Source organism: Vicugna pacos, chromosome 24 (assembly GCF_048564905.1).
Source record: "Vicugna pacos chromosome 24, VicPac4, whole genome shotgun sequence".
Taxonomy (NCBI): Eukaryota; Metazoa; Chordata; class Mammalia; order Artiodactyla; family Camelidae; genus Vicugna; species Vicugna pacos.
In genome coordinates this window covers 28195345-28214586 of record NC_133010.1, presented here as the reverse complement: position 1 = coordinate 28214586, position 19242 = coordinate 28195345, and the positions used below count along the sequence as shown (strand labels likewise).

The 19242-nt window shown below is 41.3% G+C and overlaps 1 protein-coding gene across 2 annotated transcripts; it reads right to left on the bottom strand.

Annotated features, from left to right (window-relative positions):
• Positions 1-88: 88 nt before the first annotated feature.
• Positions 89-19237, bottom strand: RNMT (RNA guanine-7 methyltransferase). Of its 2 annotated transcripts, none has more exons than XM_006213600.4 (11): positions 19137-19237; positions 16499-16948; positions 14978-15113; positions 12144-12269; positions 9934-10049; positions 8819-9000; positions 7887-8051; positions 4950-5067; positions 3862-3963; positions 2877-2910; positions 89-421 (listed from the first exon to the last, which is right to left on the bottom strand). In XM_006213600.4, the coding sequence occupies exons 2-11, from the start codon at positions 16904-16906 to the stop codon at positions 384-386; spliced, it is 1425 nt and encodes a 474-aa protein (XP_006213662.1). In that variant the 5' UTR covers positions 16907-16948; positions 19137-19237; the 3' UTR covers positions 89-383. The 2 variants fall into 2 exon arrangements, with proteins under 2 accessions (XP_006213662.1, XP_072805456.1); XM_072949355.1 differs by lacking the exons at positions 2877-2910; positions 19137-19237 and adding exons at positions 17808-17924; positions 18417-18475.
• Between the last annotated feature and the right edge of the window lie 5 nt (positions 19238-19242).

The window sequence follows — 19242 nt, the reverse complement described above, 5'->3', positions numbered from 1 at the left end:
ACACACTCCCTCAGCAGTTCTGCAGCCGCAACCAATTTAACACTGTGAATAAACACTGAGCAAAGCAGAGCCTGGGGAAAGAACTCAGTGGCTTTCAAGAGTCATTTTATAATTTTTATGAGCTAAGATAGTGGCAGCAAATGGAATTCTTAGAACATTACTTAAAAATAGATTTTTAAAGACAAAGGTCCCGACTCACTCTTATATACACACACACAGTTTATCTGTCACAGACAGCAAATGTCGGATTTATACACTGTTTCCAGCAGCACCCTGCACACCGAGAACCAAGGCGAACACGGCTGTCAGATCCGTGCAGGTGGACCACCCAAATCTGTGCAAGACGGACACGGCTGCTCTGGTACCACCGTGTGCGTGCGTGCTCACTGCTGCTTCTCAAATGCAAAAACCAAGTAAATGCCTAAAAAGAAAATAAATAAAAATTAGAGGTTGGTTTCTCACACCCTCAGGGCAACAATCTCAGGCTTTTTCATAACTTGGTGAAAATTCTCAAGCAGCTTTTTTTCTTTTTTTTCTTTGATGGAGGTACCAGGGACTGAACCAAGGACCTTGTGCATGCTAAGCATGTGCTTTACCACCGAGCTCCACCCTCCCCACAAACACCTTTTGAAGAGGAAAAAAAATCCCATTATTTCTAAGAGTTCAACTTTTTGAGTCATATTTAAGCAAATATAGGATCATATCTATTTACTTAAAAACAAATATCCACTTACTGTAACACTCAGCAGCATCACAACCCTGAGAAAACCAATTCAACAGCTCTAAATATCTCTACCAACAGTTTGAGAAAAAAAATTTAAGTATAAAAGCAAAGAATATGAAAATGAAACCCTTACGACTGAATTCTTTCCACCTGGAATAACTGCACTGCTGTGAATGTAGGAGTATTCTCAAATTTTTCTAACCCCCCCCCCAAATGAGTAAGAATTGGAAGGAGCGTATGTAACGTGCATGTTAAAGTCCATCCAATTCCCAACTGCTGCTGTAGGGCCCGGCAAGGAGAGCGAGTCAAAAGCCGCAGGACAGCTGGTGCTCGGCGACACCACATCCCCAGCCCCCAGAGTACTCTCCCTTACGTCAGACTTCGTGCTCTGAGGTGTGTCCACTCAAAGAGGTCTAAATGCACCTCCGGTTCCCCACTGTGGACACACTGAGGTTCTGCTGATAGGAAACCAACAGCTTTTGTGGTTAAGAAAACACAAGAAAAGATGACAAGTCCTCAAAACACCACGAGGATGTTCAGGGCATCTGCTCAGACACTCAGCCAGCAAGTCAGAGCAAGAGACCATACTGTGAGGAACCCTACCTCCTCGGGGTAACATGAACAGGGGACAGAGGACAGCAGGCCGCAGGCCAGCCTTGAGCTTTCTGTCCATCCAGCCCAACCTCGGCAGGAGCACCACAGCACTCTCAGCCATTACTCTGGTCGTGCTTTTCTTGGCTCCTTATCTCCTCAGGTCCGAGTCTTTCAGGAGGAATGAAACGCAGCAGGAGAACAGGCAGGTGGGCAGAAATCGGCAGGGTGACCATCCACGTGAAGATTCTTCTCCAAGGTGGGACGCACGCAGCCCCAGCCTCACGACCGAGTCCTGAGACCCAGGCCAGGCCAGCAGCCCTAAGCTCACCCCGCACGTCACGCTGTCCTTTTGCTGCCCCACCCTGCCAAACCCATCACAGACACCCAAGGTCTACACCTATTGCAGGGAGCCTGCAATCCTACCCTGCACTCATCCAGGGTCATGCAAAACCACCAAGATGCAGTGTGATTCCAGATTAGCAATGACTACCTTCCTCTCCTTTCTAACTCAAAAACTCTGGGAGTCTCACTCGTTACATACACCTTCTGTGTCAGCACCTCGACTGGGATTTAATCAAGTAAATCCGGAACCACTTCCAGAAGCAAATTAGCAACAGTCCTCTTTCCTCTCACATTTAAAGCATCCTCAGAGGAAAGCAGGCTCTGGTAACACAAGCTTGCCGCCCAGACCAGAAGTTAAGACGTGGCTTCTGGACTGTGGCAGCAGCCCATGGAGCCCTCCATGGCCTCAGGTTAGAGAGGGGTGGGGGGAGCGGAGGACGAGGGGGAAGGGGAAGGAGAGAACAGGAAGGAGAGGAGGAAGGAGCGGAGAGAGGGAGGCGGAAGGGGAGAGGGGGAGGGGAAGGAGAGGGGGAAGGAGTGGGGAGGGGGAAGGGGAGAGAAGGGGAGGGAGGGAGGAAGAGAGGGAGGGAGGGGGAACAGAGGAGGAAGGAGAGGGGGAGGGAGGGGAGAGAAGGGGAGGGAAGGGGAGGGGGGAGGAAAGAGGAGGGGGAGGGGACTCACTTCCCAACATCCATTTCCACTGCACCTCACAGATTGGCCAGGCCTCTGACTTCTCATCCAGAGACAGGCACCTCCCTGCAAAACGTCTCCACACCACGGTCGTTCCCAGTGAAACAGCCTTCTAAACATCCTGCTCACTGCTGCTTCGTTCAATGTTCTAGCAGTTACAATGCCTTTACTGTCAACATCAGAGAGGCCAGAACCAAATAAAATACATGGAAGTGTTCCCTAAGCCAGGATTTCCAACAGAAACATGAGGTAAAGGTACCAGGTGCAGATGACTCCGTACCGACAAGCAGGCAACAAGAGCGTGTAAGTACGCTCCAAGTGCATGTTAAGGAACATCCTTGCGTATGTTTTTCTCGGCTCTAAACAGCTGTGCAGGATAAGGGGGGAATCAGGCACATACAGGGGTTTTGTGGACACATACTCTCCCCACACAACCTGTGTCAGAAAAAGGCTCAAGTTTTCAGATTTTAACAATCACTCTGAAACCATCTTTGAAAATGTCAGTCTACAATGGTGATATACTCACTTGTAGCTTCCCATTCTGATCTACTTAAGGTTCCCTAAAATTAAAAAAAGAGAATTTCAGACTGAATCTGGGATTACACGCACGCTCACTTCTCCGTGATGCACAGAGGCGTCCACGTAACCCTGACTTCAGTGGGAACACGCATAGGGCTTACTGTTACTGTGGTCTGAACATACGAAGAATGCAATGAAATTAACCTTCAGTGTCCTCTCACCACTTCTGCCCTCCTGCCATATTCTCTAAACCACTGATTCTCAAAGAGTGAACTTGTGTAAAGAGGGTATCCATGTGTATGTGTAACTGGAAAAGGTAACCATCTTACATTTTTAACTTGGAAAATGAAAAATAAAAAGGCCTATCTTAAAACATCAAATAACACTGCAAGAGGGAGTAAGATTTTTATGCTTTTATAAAGGAAATCACAAAATAAAAGTATGTATCACGCAAAGGAAATTATATTTAGTAATATACATACTACTTTGCAAAGGCACTGAGTAATAAGATATAGCGGCAAATCTACTAAATCACGTAATTCTGAAGTGATCAATGTGAACTACACTCTAAGATGTCAGCAGAAGGTGTGTTACGGGAGTATCTGTAATTTCTATTGATTATACAGTCACAGCTACGGCTAATATCACTGCGCTAGTGCTGCGTTCGTGGTACTACGTTCGTGAAGCCTTGATTTTACCCGTGGGACAACAGGAGTCGGCAGCGTCTCCACTAAGGAGCAGCAGCACAAGACAACCCTCAGACGAGCCCGTAGCTCTCCCCACCCTTGCTGCCTCAGACGCAGCACTCCGTTCCCAGCTCATCAGAGTACATCTTATCCTACATCCTACCGTTCTAAGATGTCATCGTAACTTAGGGGGAACAGACTGACGTGTGACGGATCTGTGACTCAGTGAACCCAATGCTGTAAACCAGCGAAATACTTTCCTAAGTTTCCATCTTCTGTAAAACATGTTTAAAAGTGAAAACTTACCAAAGGTAACCTTACTTGACTGTTCTTCACGTACTGCTCTGCATGTTCATAGTCACCCACCTTCTCAGAGGCAAGTCTGGAATTCTCATTTGCAGGATATGGCTAGGGAAGGAAGCAAGTGAAATTCCCAGCTGAGACGTTACAATGAAATTCACGGCTCAGAATTAAACACATCAAATCACTGGAATAAAACAATTAAGACAGTATCTCTAAGTATTACTTCAGGAGTACAAACTATACATACATTTGAAATAGGGGAAAAAAGGAGTGAAAGGGATCACCCTCTCTGAACAAAGCGGCTGCTGAGGTCAACGCTGAGCAGACGGGGAGCGTGCACCTGGCCTGACCGGCGCCCTTAACCGCCACCACAACCACTGTCTCTCTGACTCTGGTCAGAGGCCTTTTCTGTTACAATTCAAAGCTGAATGAAGTTATTACGAAGAGCCAAACAGTCATCTGAACATGATGGTGACCCAATAGCCGTGGAAGTTTCAACAGCAACTAGAATAATACAAATGAGTCACTCGTTTCAACACGGCTGGTGGGTACAGCAGCCACGTCGTGGGTGCATCTTAGTACCAGGCACAGGCTTCTGGCCACGACCTTAACCTGCCTAGGCACATAAACCTCTGACTCTATTTTCAGTGTGGGTGGTGGACGCAGCAGTCACACTGTGAGGACCAGTTTATATATTCTTTCAATTCCTTTTCTTTTACAACAAACCAGCTAGTAAGGAACCACTTTAGATGTCTTCCTGAAGAATTTTTAAGAAAATGATCCAGGAATGTCTACTTTACTATCTTCTTTTCCCCTTTCTTTATAAGTATCCTACAGTAAGCTCAGACATTAGAAATTAAGAAACTTGCTTGCAGTGTTAAAAAGTGATTAGGGTTCAGATTCATGGGTAGAGGCCAGAGTGCTGCTGCACATGCTAAGTGCCCAGAGCAGCCCCACCAACAAACTGTCCAGCCCCAAATGCCAACGGTCCTGAGGCTGAGAAACCCCACTGTAAAGCAGCAATTTCTAGAAAGTAGAATAAACCACTTTATTATGACCTGGGATTCTTTACACCTTTCCTAAATACTCACCTCTAAGGCCTGCATTCGTTTTAACAACATTCTGTTTTCATTGTTCTTAATTTTTTCTTCATAGAATTCCCGAAATGTTTTCTTGTAGACTAGTTTCATATTGTACTTCTTCGCCATTCTGTCCAAGAAAGATTATTTAATGATAAGGCTTCCAAAAGATTTGTAATTCCTCACACAACAGCTACATCTTTGGGGTTTAACTAAAAACCTGTATGAGTTCACAACAGAGCAATGCAAAACCAGTGAAGAGCAACATCCCAGGGATCAGCCCGCAGGGTCGTGTGTCCTGAGTCTCACAGGGCCGCGGGGAACATGACTGACGTGACAGACAGGCCCGGAAGTGGAATGAAAGGCTGTGAGGTGGGGAGACAGGCGGCAGGAGCACTTCTCTACCCATTCCACTTTACTTAGCTTGATTCCTCACGGTGACACTGGAAAAAGCTGCCGATTTCCTAAGACATTCTTTCATCTCTCGGATTCGCAGGTAAGAAACACGTTTTTATCCCACATCTTGGGCTGCTTCTTCACAGCCTGTTTGGCAGGTTTCTTCCACCAACTTCCAAACGTTCGGGTTCTGAAGAGTGTGGCCCAGGGCCCTGCCCGCCGTCACTCCCTGACACCCCCCTCACTGCCCTGCTTCCTGGATCTCCCCCAGGACTGTCTCCGCATTCGGGGCCAAACCCGCCAGCCTGTTCTCCCACCAACCTCTGCCGTTTCAGTAAACCCACCTAGGGATTCACGCCAGAAACTCAGCATCGTCCAGGCAGGCTCTCTGACTCCCGTGCCCACCACGCTCAGCAGGCTGCCACGTCCGCCCCACTCACCGTGAAGCGCACTCCAACAAGCCCCCGACCCTTCGCTGGCCACCGTCCTGCCCGTCGCCTTCCCAGGCAGCTGCTTTGCTTCGCTGGCCTCCCTGTTCTACTCCTGCCTCCCGCAACCAACTTCCTGACTGCAGCCAACCGTGCTTTCCAAGTGCGCGCGTCACCTCCCCCTCTGCTCTTCACTGGCTCTCCAGCCCCAAGGGCACATCCAGCGCCTTCACTCCAGGTAAGCTGCCTCATCTGGAGCCACGTGGGCCCTGACTCCTCAAGGCCTAGGCACAAGGGCTCTCTTTCAGTGTCTTGAACGAGCCAAGCTCTGTCCCACTTCAGGGCCTCCACATATACCGTGCTTTAGGCGTGGAACATCCCCCCTTCCCATCTCCAGCTGGCAGACCAGTCATCCTTTAGATGCTGACTTCATCATCACTCTTCCCAGGTGGCTTCCTTAAATCCTCAATTACATCAGGTCTCCCTGTGAAAGTTTCCCCGCCTCCCCTCCAGTGCCATTTGCAGAATTTATTACTATGATCTGTAGACGACACAGGGGAGCCCAGGGATGACCTCAGGCAGCAGGTAGAGGAGGAGAGGAAGAAAGGGAAAAAAATACCCTGAAAAGGTACGCAGGAGGACATGTGAGGTGACAGACGAAGGGACAGGTGAGAGACACTTGAGGGCCACGCAGATTTGTATGTAAGAGGCACGTGTAAGGCAGGAGTCCCTGTAATTTGCATTTGTCCTCCTTGGAAAGACATTAACAAAGATATATCTCTTCTATCCTAGGCAGTTCATTTTCTATCCAAATATCCAAATCCAAAAGTAAGCCATGAAACTGAGTTTTACACCAAAGAAATACAATTACAAAAGAACCGAAACTCAATTTGACAATGTGAATAAACTTGCCATATAAAAACTACTTATATTTTTGTTCAGTTTCTTAATGAAACGGCCAAAGGGCAATTCAAAATCTCTCTGCATTTTCAGATTCTATCCCCTGAATGAATACCTGTTTCAGTAATTTTTAAAAACTTAGATATTAAAGTGATGACTTATGACTTTATGCTTATCCTCATTAGGCAATCCAAGCAGAAAAGACTGCTAGAGCTTGCTTAGCATTAAGGAAAATACCTTTCATTTTACTCTTTATCTCTTGGGGGTATACTCAGATCACCAACTATGACAACCAAAACATTAAGGTAACAAACAAACATATAAAACATACTAAAAATATTTAATTTCTTCTTTCACAAAGTTGAAGTTAAACTTTGAACAAATAATATGTCAAAAGTTTGCTAATTTTAAGGAAAATGTGATGTCAATTATCAAATTTTATAGTTTATAAGTTGTGCATAATATTTTCCATGTTTAGTCCCATGCCATTTAATCTTCTTATATTACTGCACAAAATTTTTGTCTACTGTAAATTCCTGAAAACCCTATACCCATAATTTTACAGGTTGAAACACAATTCAAATAGTCACCACCAAAAAGGAAGCAAAGATTAAAGCTCTTCTTTTTTCCTCAATTTATAAAAGACTTTTGTTTTTTTCAAAAAGCAGGAAATGCAGTTCAGCCAGCTGTGTCAACTACATTTAGGCAGCCTTTCCCACTGACCCCATTAGGGGGACTTGGGGCCTTACCTAATGAAGCCTGAAACCCCAGCCTGCCCTGTGCCTGCGGTTTGCCAGGAACCCTAGGAATTCAGGTGCGGGAGTTCCTCAATCAGGAATTTATTATGCAGTGAAAATAAAACAACTTTCAACAGCTCTTCCTGTCTAAAGGAAGGCATTCACTTTGGGAAGATTTGTTCAAAGTCACCAGCAGGTAATTGGAAAACATCTTTTGCTATTTGCAGTGTCAGTTATTTTCTGCGCAAGCTGAAGGCAACAGGCTCCCTTTCTCACCTGCAGGATAAAGTAATTCCAGGAAGAAAGGAAACTACCCGAGCAAGGCTCTGAGAGACCGACGGCCCCAAGCCCACCCGAGGTTAGTCTTTTTATTCAAACAACGCTAAACTTCTACGGAGCACATTTCAAATAAGAAACGAAGAGAAATACTGACTTTCCTTCTCTCTTAGGGCAAACAGAGAATAGTAACAGATTAATGACATTCTTACTCATTTAGCAATGGAAAATAGACCAAGAATTCAGGGACATCCACAACACCTTCCAAGTTGAAGTCGTATTTGCAGCCAAATAAAGGATAATCCCCTTTCTTCTGAAATTTCACCGTGTATATTTCATTTCCGAATGATTCTGTTTCTGAAGCTTCAAGGCGCCTTCTATAAAGGTTATCCCCAAACCAAAACAAAAAGATTAAACTTGTTATTAGGTCAAACTTGTTCTGATCAGATTAAACATATTGTAAAAATACATGACACAATTTCATAAAGACACTCCATTGGCTTTTAATTGGATTTTTAGCTACTTTTAAGAAGCAATACAATAAAACTAAAAAAAAAAAATTTTTTTAAATTTAAAAAACAAAATGGTGGGTATAGCTCAAGTGGTAGAACACATGCTTAGCATGCATGAGGTCTCGGGTTCAAGCCCTGGTATATGCTCTAAGAATAAATAAATAAATAAACCTACTTACCTCCCCCCACCTCCCCCCAACCAAAAAAAAAAAAAAAAACCAAAACCATAAAACATAAATTAAAAAAAAAAAAGCAGCAGCAGCAATGCACTAAAAGATCATTAACGATCTCACTAATAAAATCAGGCTGGAAGCAGTTTCACTATCATGACAGCTAGTTAAGTCTCAGCACCTCGTATATGACTTGGAGTCTGTCTAGCAAGAAAACCTCTGGCTTTTTGACTTGATGTAGCATCAGTCTCTGACTTAGAGAGATGATTTAAATGTTCATCTGTAAATTTGACTCCTGAACTTAAAAATCTGAGTATCTACTCAAATATATCATCAAAGTGCTCAGCCCTTGTAAGAGCAACATGGTATGTTTTATAAACTATTTCTGATAAATATTTGCTACTCTTCAATAAGCTTAATTCTGAGTACTTTATAAGCCACAATATATTTAAAAGTACTCACATCAATTCAAAGCCATTGGGAGTGGTACCAATGAAATAGCCTCCCGGGTTCAGTCTCTCACACGCGTTTCTAAGCATGACATCTGCCTGTTCGTAGGACTCAAACGAGTAATGGCAGACAAACTGACAACTGCAGATGTCAAAGTGCATTCCTGGGTCACAAAATTTATCAGCCAAAAGTTCCTGGAACAAATTAAAATAGGTCAAGATTTTTGAAGTTGGTGGTAACATAAAAACTTCCTAGTAAATTAATTTTTGGAATTAGGGCCCTCAAAATAAAAGCAGATGTGTCCTCCCAACAGCCTACCCCTCTCACTGTGTAACCGCAAGGGTCGTGAAAGATCGTTCTTTCTTTCTGGTTCAATAGAATTTGATTCCTATTTTCATAGTAATTTTAAGAACTACAGACTCTGAAATCATGCTTAAAAATACATTAATTAAATACGACATTTAAAGGAGCCAATCCTTTAATTGGCTTTACTTGAAAATTAAAGTGAAATAATTTTGAACAATAACGGGTTAAAAACAAAAACACGAAGCTGGCCTTTGGGCCTCTTTTTAAAAAGTGAAAAAGTGTTTCTAATGGTTTCCAACTTTCTGGATGTATACTACCACTTCTCCTTTCCAGTTTCAGGACTGCAAATAAAGTGAACAGGATTAAAGGCATCTGCAGTAGTTTAACGAGCTGCCAAGTCAGGCGAGAAGGACAGAGCTCGGGGGGCTTTCACCGCACCTGAGCCTCTGCAGCTCCTGAACTTCGCAGCTGTTAGATACTCGGAAACAAGTGGGAGGTGGGACCAAAAGACTCTGACATGTTGGGAAACTACCCAAATAGATTACAAAGTGATCGAATAAAATGTAAGTTCAGATCTATTTCAAAATACTAGAAAATAAATCTCGTCCAAACAGAAAAGCAACAAATGATTTCCGAAATTAAAACTATTAAAAGCTAAAAATCCCAGAAGTACTCAATGGGTCATTTAAGGAAATTTATCATTAATAGAATTTCCAGTTAAAACTGAAAATCCATGTCTGAAGATTTTTAATGTTTTAAAATAAATCATTTACCCAAACTAAAAATATAAAAAATAAATTGACAAATTAAAAAATCCGTACCTTTGAACAGTCAGCAGTTATAAATTCTGCATTGAAAATATATTCACTGTCACGACAACGGCTTCTCATGTCCTCATACCGCTGCTGACACTGCTTGACAGACACGTCAGCAATGTCTAGAAGAGGGGTAACCAACAGAGGTGAAAGGTAAATGCTAAGACGGCACAAATCTAAACGTTAACTGGTAAACTGGTGCAGAATCTAGCCTTAGGAAAGCAAAATGGCTCTATTTCCTTCCAAACAAAAGAGAAGAAAGTCTTTTATGCCAGTGTAAATGCCCTATTATTTTTCACAAGGAATTAAAAGCTTTCTCCATAGGTATTGACAACAGAGAAGTTGTATCATGATTTCAAAATCCTTATTCAAAGTTAAAAGCAGAAAGTTTAGAGTCCAATTTGAATTATAAAAACCTAACCCTATACACTCAGCTTTCCACATTTTCTTAGTAAAACGTTACTTCCCCTTTCCCAGCGCTGAGACGCGCACCTCTGATCACCCCATCATGGACACAAGACAGGAGGAGCACCAATGGTACTGGTCACACATGACTTATCTTCTACCACTAGAAACCAGCAGAGAAAAAAGGGCAATTTCCTTTAAGAATGCCCTTGATAAAGCAGCAACAATTAATTTTATTAAATCTTTGATTTGTAATATTCTGTGTGATGAAATGTAAAACAACAAAACATTTCTGCTATGTGATGAAGTCTGACGGGGCTGGGGTGACTGCGTGGTGAGCTGCACCGGCCACCCTTCACTTGACAGAACTGCAGACACACTGTCTGCACAGACGTGGTGATCTGGCAGACACTTTCTTGAAAATGAAGAAAGCGAGCCTGCCACTTCATGAAAACAACGGACAGGGTATGTTACTAATGATAAGTTTGAGCTTTCAAGTGAAAATTACAATTTTAAAAAACTTTTATCTACCACCATGAGCTGAATGTCAGCTTAACTAATACCTAAGACGTTTCTGATTGAAGGTGACAGTAAACAAATGTGATTTTGTGATGTCAACATTTAGAGGATCTGAATAACTTTAGAGAACATTATTTTCCAAATATTACAAAATCTTGCAGGACTAAAGATCCATTCAAAGTGCAAGTTGGACCACAGATTTAAATAGGACAGAATATGGAACTTCATCAGTATGGTTTCGGATTCCACACTGTAACTAACCTTTAAGGAACTACCACTTGCCAGATTCTGATGAAGTATTGAAGATGAGTATCCTCAATTATCTGAAAAGGCTCCTAAAATACTCCATTTCACAACTACTTACCAAATGAAATAACTCATCACAACATCCTGAAAGCAGAAACAGGTGTAAGAATCTGGCTGTCTTCCATTATTCCAGACTCTAAAGGAATCTGCAAAAATACTTTTACAATGCCAGTCTTCTCACTACCTTTTATTTGTGATGAATTTAAAGTATTTTTTAAATTCTCAGTTTTATTTTCTATAATCACTAGCTATAACCACATACACAAAAGCTTTCTGGGGTCCTCAACCATTGTTAAGAGTGTACTGTGGTCATAAAACCAAAACATTGGAGAAGTGCCACCTTAGGCCCTCCTGCTTCCCAGGTGTTGCCGTCCCCTTCCCTCAGTCCTCACCCAGGGAAGGGCGAGCCGCGAGCCTGTCCCTCAGGGTGGGGACCTAGCAGCAGGTTCAGGCACCTGATTCATTCTGTTCAGTCCCACCAACCTTTCACCTAACTGCTCTAGCATCTTTCCATGACTGTTGCTCATGTGCTGTTTCATCAAGGGCAGAACAATTATTCATTATGATTTTTCAATAAAGAGGAATTTCTCTTCACAATCACTTGGTTACCTTGGAATACCGACATCTGAATTTCTGAATTTCAGAATAATGAAAAAGTTTCCTGGTTCCCTCCAAGGGTGAACAATGAAATTTTTTTCCTTTTTTTCATGTGTTTCAATCCACTGTAATCACTGTTTTTGATGAAGAAACTGTGCTGTCTTTGACCAGGAAGAGCCTTTTCAAGTTTGTGCTTTAGATATGACTCCATCTTTGGTTTTAACACCATCGGCGAAAATCTCTTAACTCATTTTAGACAACACCCATCTCGTGTGCAGCCCCCTGATATCCTGTCGTAATTTTTAGCGTGTGTCAGTGAGATCTTTCTTATTTTCTGTTCACCTGACTGACCAAAAACTACCCTTTCCCACGCCATTATCTTATCTTACCAGTGCAAACCAGCTTGTCAATTCTTCCCTTTTTCCACTTGAGCAAATCTCCACCTTTACCACAACCCAGGTCCAAAACAGTGATATCACGTTTTTTTTTCTGCCGCACCTTTTCTAAAAATTCCCCTAAAAAAGAAAAATAGTCAAAATAAATGATCTCTTCTCCATTTTCACTAAAGCACAAACTGTTACCCCTAATAATCTACTAACTTTGGCCTGACATGTAATATAAACACATACATTTATGCAATTAATTCATAACTTTTGGTGAACATTTCAAACTCAATACTCCAGCTGTAAAGATAAAAGTGTCTGTGACTGGGATTTTAGAAGCTAAGACAGGTTTTTGGAAGGTACTTTCAGAATCTGATATTTGATTCAACATTAAACAGCACACATTTAAAATTCTAATTAACAAAAACACCCAACACTTGTTCATGATAAGACTAGTTACTCCTAGTTTTGTAGTTCTCTTTTCAAAGCTAAGTGTTGAGCTTGTAACACAACTATCAAAAATAATTATGGGACCCTAAGAGTGCTTGACTTTCAGAAAAGGTGGCAAGCTTAGCCCCAAAAGAAATACAAAAACTAGTTAAAAAACAAAACCATATATACCTCTTAATTTTGCTATCATAAAACCTCTGAAGTAAAAATGGGATCTTCTACCCGAATTTGCTACAGCACATTAACAACCAATGAATAACACCAGTAGGTCCTCATTTTATTATACAAAATACCTCAAGAGCCAAATGGTTCAAACATCAGTTAAAGGCGTATTAATACACTTCAGACAACTGAAACAGCAGTTCTGAAATCTGATAAAATCCTGACCCTGGATCCCCTCTTCCTGTCTTTGTCGCTCTGAATTTAGTGCTCATTTCCTGTGTGTACTATTGTGACTGCTAGAAAGTTCTGTGCAAATACTTCTGCCTTGCAGTCTCCATAGGATCTTAAGTTAATTTCAACAGAAAAAAAGGTGTTCCATATTTAACTTTCTGCTATGAATCTTAAGAAAATAGCATAAAAAATAACATGGAAAGAGTGAAAAACAGTAAGAATTAAAAAATCTCCTTATTTCCACACAAAACTAAACAAGTAAGGGGAAATCTTCATGAAACATTATTAAAAGATATCTTTATCACATTCAAGAATAGTACTCAACTATTACTAAGCTATAAGCACCAACAAAGAAGAGAAAATGAATGACAAAGAATGGGGGTTGAGAAGAGAAAGAAAAAAGCCACTGGGGAAATTTGGCACAGAGCACACTGATTCCACCGGGCCAGAGAGACAGGCAGAGGCAGCAGAGCGCCCACGGAGAGCGCTGCTGGGGTGGCTGCAGGAGGAGAGCGTACCAAGCACACGCCGAGAGATAAAGTCGGCGCAGTATAACGTAGCTGTTTTTCTGTTTGCAAAAATAATACAACTAACAATATGAAAAACATGGCTGAACTCAGAAGTATTTATTCAATGAATAAATACATGAATAAATGACACACCAGGAAAAATACCAAATGGTAAGTTCTCTGTATTCCTGAGGACGATGAGGAAAGAAGAAAAACTGAAAAGAAATTAGGAACAGGGTCCAAAGATTACTTAAGAGTATAGACTAAAAATGTCATAATAGTAAAAACCCCCCCACCAAAAAAAAGAGAGCTGATACTCACTCATTTACCCAGGCTGATAAGTGGCAGAGGCAAATGATCATTTTTATAATAAAAAATGAGTATTAAAAACAAAAGTGAGACAGAAAGTATTAAAATGTGTTCCAACTAACGAGCTTAGTTTCCACTCGTAGCACTTCTCAGAATGGATAATTTATCTTTAAAAATTAGTAAATTATCATCAAAACTAGCAAAAAGTAGCCATAATTAACACTTTATTCTTCTCAGTGTAATTACAAAAGCATTCTCACTTTTCCTGAGGTTGGCTTTTAAAAAAAAAAACAAGAACACAAACCAAAATTTTTTTTTTTAAAAAACGTTTTTGTGAAAAACTTCAAAATATACTGGGTTTTAATTTTTTAATTTTATTTTATCATTACTTTTTTAATGGAGGTACTGGGGTTTGAGCCCAGGATCTCATGTATGCTAAGCACGCACTCTACCACTGAGGTAAACTTGTCCCCCCCCCAGAATGTACTGGCTTTTAAAAATTCTTTAATCTCAGGTATGTGGCTATTTAATGTGCTATTTAATATAAAGCGATATATACATTCTGAATCACATTTCCTCCACTGACTTTCATTTTAACTTCAAAGGTGAGTTTTCATAGATAAAATGCTGTTCAAAAGTTGAAAGTCTTCATCAGTCCTCAATGTAAACTTTCTTTCTCTCCAGACACCATACAAGAAAAACAAGTTCAATTGACAATCAACACACATGACCTTCACCAACTCATTAAAGGCCTAGAGGTAAAAAATCATGGCAATGGCCACTTTCTTGACCTAATGGAACCTGAATATTTAACACAACAATGTATCATCGCTCCAAAACTACTAGAATAAAACAGACAACTTAACAGCAAGCACTAGGTAACCTCAAATCTAAATATAAAAGCACCCTGTTCTGAAAGCCTGATTCAGTGATCAATTTAGTATCAATTAAACACTCATTAACATCTTACATAGTCAACCAAAAGTAAACATGAAAAGAGTTTCTCTCGAAGGCCTAGTTTTAGTTTTTGCTCCAATTTTATAAAGCCAAGGTTTGATGATTAAATGGATAGGAACTAAAGACCCCATAGTTTGGTGTATGATTAACCATTTAGGGAGAAAAAAATGAGACATAAGCTGAAATTAAAAATTCCAAGCTACAAATCAAAAACAATCATACCAATGAGGACACTCTTCATCCAATTATTAAAGTTTCTTAGGTAAAAAATTCGACTCTGGCTTCGTTTCTCCAAACCAACTTCCTGGAGTTCATTGTAGTGTGCAGCCACTGCTGAGCTGTGTCCTTCTTCCAAGTTCTGGCAAGAAGAGAATGGAACAACATTAAGAAGCTGAACATGGCAGAAACAAGTCAAAAGAGCATCTGACCCACATATGGACAAAATACTACTGAAATTGATGTACTTCATTAAGCAATGGCATAACCATAGAAATCTCACCAATTATAATCAGATGTAGGGTCTTCCCCTGTTCCCTATTTTTAAAAGCATCTTTGATTTAAAATTTTCATCTTGATCTTTCATAATTTTGGTGTCAATGTCTTAACAAAATCACTTCTCTTTCAGAGTTCTGATTTATTCAGTTCAATAAATGTCAGCCAGCAGATGACGCTCCCAACAAGAGAATAAAATAGAAGTAATTTACTAATTCCATTATTAGAAAATTTTTGTGAGCATTAAATGAGATAACATACACAGAGAGATTAGAACTCAACAGGCCATGCTCAATATCAGTGATTTCTGTTATTAGCTATTCACTGTCATTTGAGAGTAGAAATACCTGGACAGGAAGTTTCAATCTGTCCTCCGCATCTAAGACCCTGAGCATTCTGCAAAAATGTCAGTGCAGGTGAAGGGATTCAGATTCCCCACTTCCTGTTCAACCAAAGGGCCTTATCTAGGTTTAAGTTTCAGATTTTCAGTTGAAAAAAGGTTCTACTGATAGTAAGCATGTGAAAACTTATGTTTGTAATACAAGCTCCTCTCTATTTTACAAGGACTCACGTTCCACCAAACACAAACACCTGGCTCAGCTGCCACTTCCTTCCTGAAGGCTGAAGGCAGAATTTTACTCATTCACTAAGTAATCCAGATTCCACCTCAGATTCTTTCACAATACAGTATTTCCAGATGAAAATATTTGCTTGCTAACCGTTGCTTTACAATATCCCCACTAAATGCCAGACTTGGCTAAAATTATATATAACTGCCAATTAAGCAGTTGGAAACAACACAGTTTAAGGAAATACATTAAGAAAATGTAGATCTTGGTATGATTTTGAAATGTATCATTTTAAGTGATAGTCTCAACTACTTCAGACACAAAAAAAGAGATGAACACACAATTTAAAAGAAAAAAAAAGTAAATCATTTGGACCTTGTACTCAAGTTTTTGAAAACAGTAAGAAAAAGCAAACTATCAAAACTACCTTTCAAGTTTCTAATAAAATAAGAATTCCAAAATAATAATAAATATTATCTCATTAGCAGAAGCTTTACCTAAATAAGAACAACTAAATTACAAGAGTTAAAAACACTACTCTACCTTAAGAGGATATCTATTAAAAATAGGACATTCTTAAGTTATTAAATTATGTTTAAAAAAAACAGTATAATTTCACAACTGGTCCACATTTCAATTTTACATATTCCATTATGAATAAAAGAAAATACATTTAACATACTTTTTGCTTTTCAGGAACATTCTCAGGTTCTGTTTTCCTCCGTTTCTGAATGCCATCTCCAGGAGAAGGCTCATCTTGAGGAAATCCATCAGTTTTCCTTGAAATGCCTTCATCATCACCAGAAACTTTTTCCTCGGGGGTGATTTCAGCACCAAGTTTTCTCTTCTTGGATGAAGTGTCTTCCCCACGACTAGAACTTTCCTTTACAAGATCATCCTCAAACTCTATTTTTCTCTTTCTTGGGGTGTCTACCTGCCCACACGAGGGAGCCTTTTCGGAAAGCTCAGTCCCAGGAGAGGTCGTGTCTTCCTTAATGCTGAATGAAGACTCTGTTTCTGAATCTATTGTTGTTTTTGCCTCTTCAAGAGAGACCTTTTCACATTCCTCTGCGTTTGCAGAATTTTCCATTTTTGATTACTTAAATAGATGGTAAAACTTCATCAGCTACAACTGGAATGGCAAAAATTGGAATTACTTGTAAACACTGATGCTGAGACCTCAAAAACAGTTTTACCCAAAAATGAGCATTTCAGTGAGCAACTAGGAGTTTAAAAAAAACTCATTAGAGAATATTGAAAACAACACTAATTGATATATACCACACGTGAATTTTTGAAAATGTTAATGTGGAAGTACTAATTATAATCCCCAAACACTTCTACAATCATCCACAGAAGTCACTACTGGCATGAAAACTGACAAATGAAGTCAGGCAAATGAAGCTGGTTACGTTTCTACCCTGATCTTACTCCACAGCCTCGGTTCTCAAATCGTGTGCTGGGCACTGTAACAAACTCATACATACATGCACAGCAGGGTATTTTAAAACTTAAGAGAAATGTGGTATCTGACATCCAGAAGGTATACATGCTGCTTAAAGTAGAGCATAGTTTTAACTGAGAAGACTGCACTACATTCCTTTAAATGACATCAGAACTTTATGAAGCTGAGATTTTCGTGGTAGCACAGAAAATCAGCGTAAAGCAGGTAATGAAGTTGGCCACGTCAAATCTGATCTCAAGGCTTAAGATGTACAGTACTCAGCAGGCATACACGTTCTATTAACACGCACTTGTGGTTAACTGAAAATTTAACACAAATATTTTTTCTTTCAATCTATGTATTATTTTTAAAAATAAAGTTTTTAGGACACACTTATTAAATTGGCTGGACTTAATAAACTATTTGGACCTTCTTCTTAGTAAGTGAAACTGGAATCTCTTGGCCTAGGGACACTGAAAAAACTCTGACTCACTAAGGGCACCAAGACCAAGAGGAAACTGGGAGCCTACAGCTCTGAAACCCTTACTTTGTAATGGGCGTCAGAGTTAGGCCGGAAGTGAAGAGTAGAAACAGCTGAACAAGAAGTCTCCAGACCCAGCCTGCAACTTAATGACCATCTAGTCTCTTTCAAATGTTCTCAGGCCTATGTGCAAAATGGGAGGGAGAAAGAAATAAGTGAGCTATTTATTGGACAGGAATTTTTTAAGCCATTCAACAAATTTAGTGAACTCCTACTGCAGAGAGGCTTATTAGCACTGTGAATTAGTCTTCAAGAAGTTTACAGCTCATATGCCACTATTAAAACGTTAGACTGTATTAGTCAAACCAAATGGATAAGAAAAAGCAAAAGCCTAAAAACCAGTGAGATTCAGCAAATTCAGAACCTGAAGGATATGGGGGGGGGTAGTCTTCTGAGCAAACTAGGATAGTTTGAGTAAAACAGAGTAAGAAAGTTGCTTAATGGAATGGGTAAAACCAAATCACTTTAAACCAGAAGGGTTTCTAGGAATATTAGCTTTCACTACCCAAGGTTTGGGGTAAAAAAATACTAACATGTGCCCAAACACTAAGAACAGAAACAGAGGGGGGAAAATGACCCAGAAACGTAATTTCCTGAATAACTGCTTAAAATTACCATCCAGTAAAAGTATCCACCAAATTATCAAGTATCTGCTCCTCTCTGCCTTTTATTTCCTAATAAGGAAACAGAAATTGGTTTTAATTTCAAATAAGCTCATGTAATTTACCGACTTTAGCCATAATTAGTTTTCGCCGTAAACGTAACACCTAAAATTAGTTTTGGAAATAATTAAGTTTTACTGATGTTTAACTGTGAAATTTCCACCAATGAGATGTCCTAAAGACAGTTCGGTCAGAATAAACGACACAGAATTCCAAAGGACCCAGATATGGCTAAGAACGTCTGAGGCCGAGAGTCCACGCGAAATAAGAAGCAAGCTCCCGACGCAAGCGGGCTGCCTGCCCCGCGGACCCATTGGGAAGGACTCGGGTGAAGGAACAGCCGACAGACGTGCGCGCGCACAAACGACCGCACCGGCACCTCGGCGACCTGCGCGCGGTCACCCTCGAGTCTCCCGGGACCCGCCGCGCCGGGGGCTCGGGCTCACAGGTCAGCTCCACGGCCGGCGGCGGGTCTCCTCGGCCCGAGGGCGCACCGAGCCGCCCGGCCGGCCGCTCCGGCTCCGACAGCCCGGCGGGCCCGCAGCCGCTCTCCGGCCTCTCGGAGCAGCAGCGCCCACCGACGCGGCACGGCAAGCAGTCGGAGCGCCCTTCCCCGCCGGCGGCCACAGCCACACAAAAGGGCACGCAGCCGGCGAGGCGACCGCACACTCACCGTCCAGCCGCCGGAGACTCTGTTTGCGGAAGCGGCGCCGCGCCACGCGCGCGCTGTGACGCCACTTCCGGGGGCGCGGGTCACGTGGGCCGGAACCCCGCGTCCC

Excerpts from the sequence above, each read along its gene's own strand:
- RNMT (XM_072949355.1), bottom strand. The coding sequence starts at position 16,906 with ATGGAAAATTCTGCAAACGCAGAGGAATGTGAAAAGGTCTCTCTTGAA. Across the intron at positions 15,114-16,498 it reads ATGTTCCTGAAAAGCAAAAA|AACTTGGAAGAAGGACACAG; the intron begins GTATGTTAAATG and ends TCTTCTTGCCAG. Across the intron at positions 9,001-9,933 it reads TAACTGCTGACTGTTCAAAG|GAACTTTTGGCTGATAAATT; the intron begins GTACGGATTTTT and ends AATTTGTTCCAG.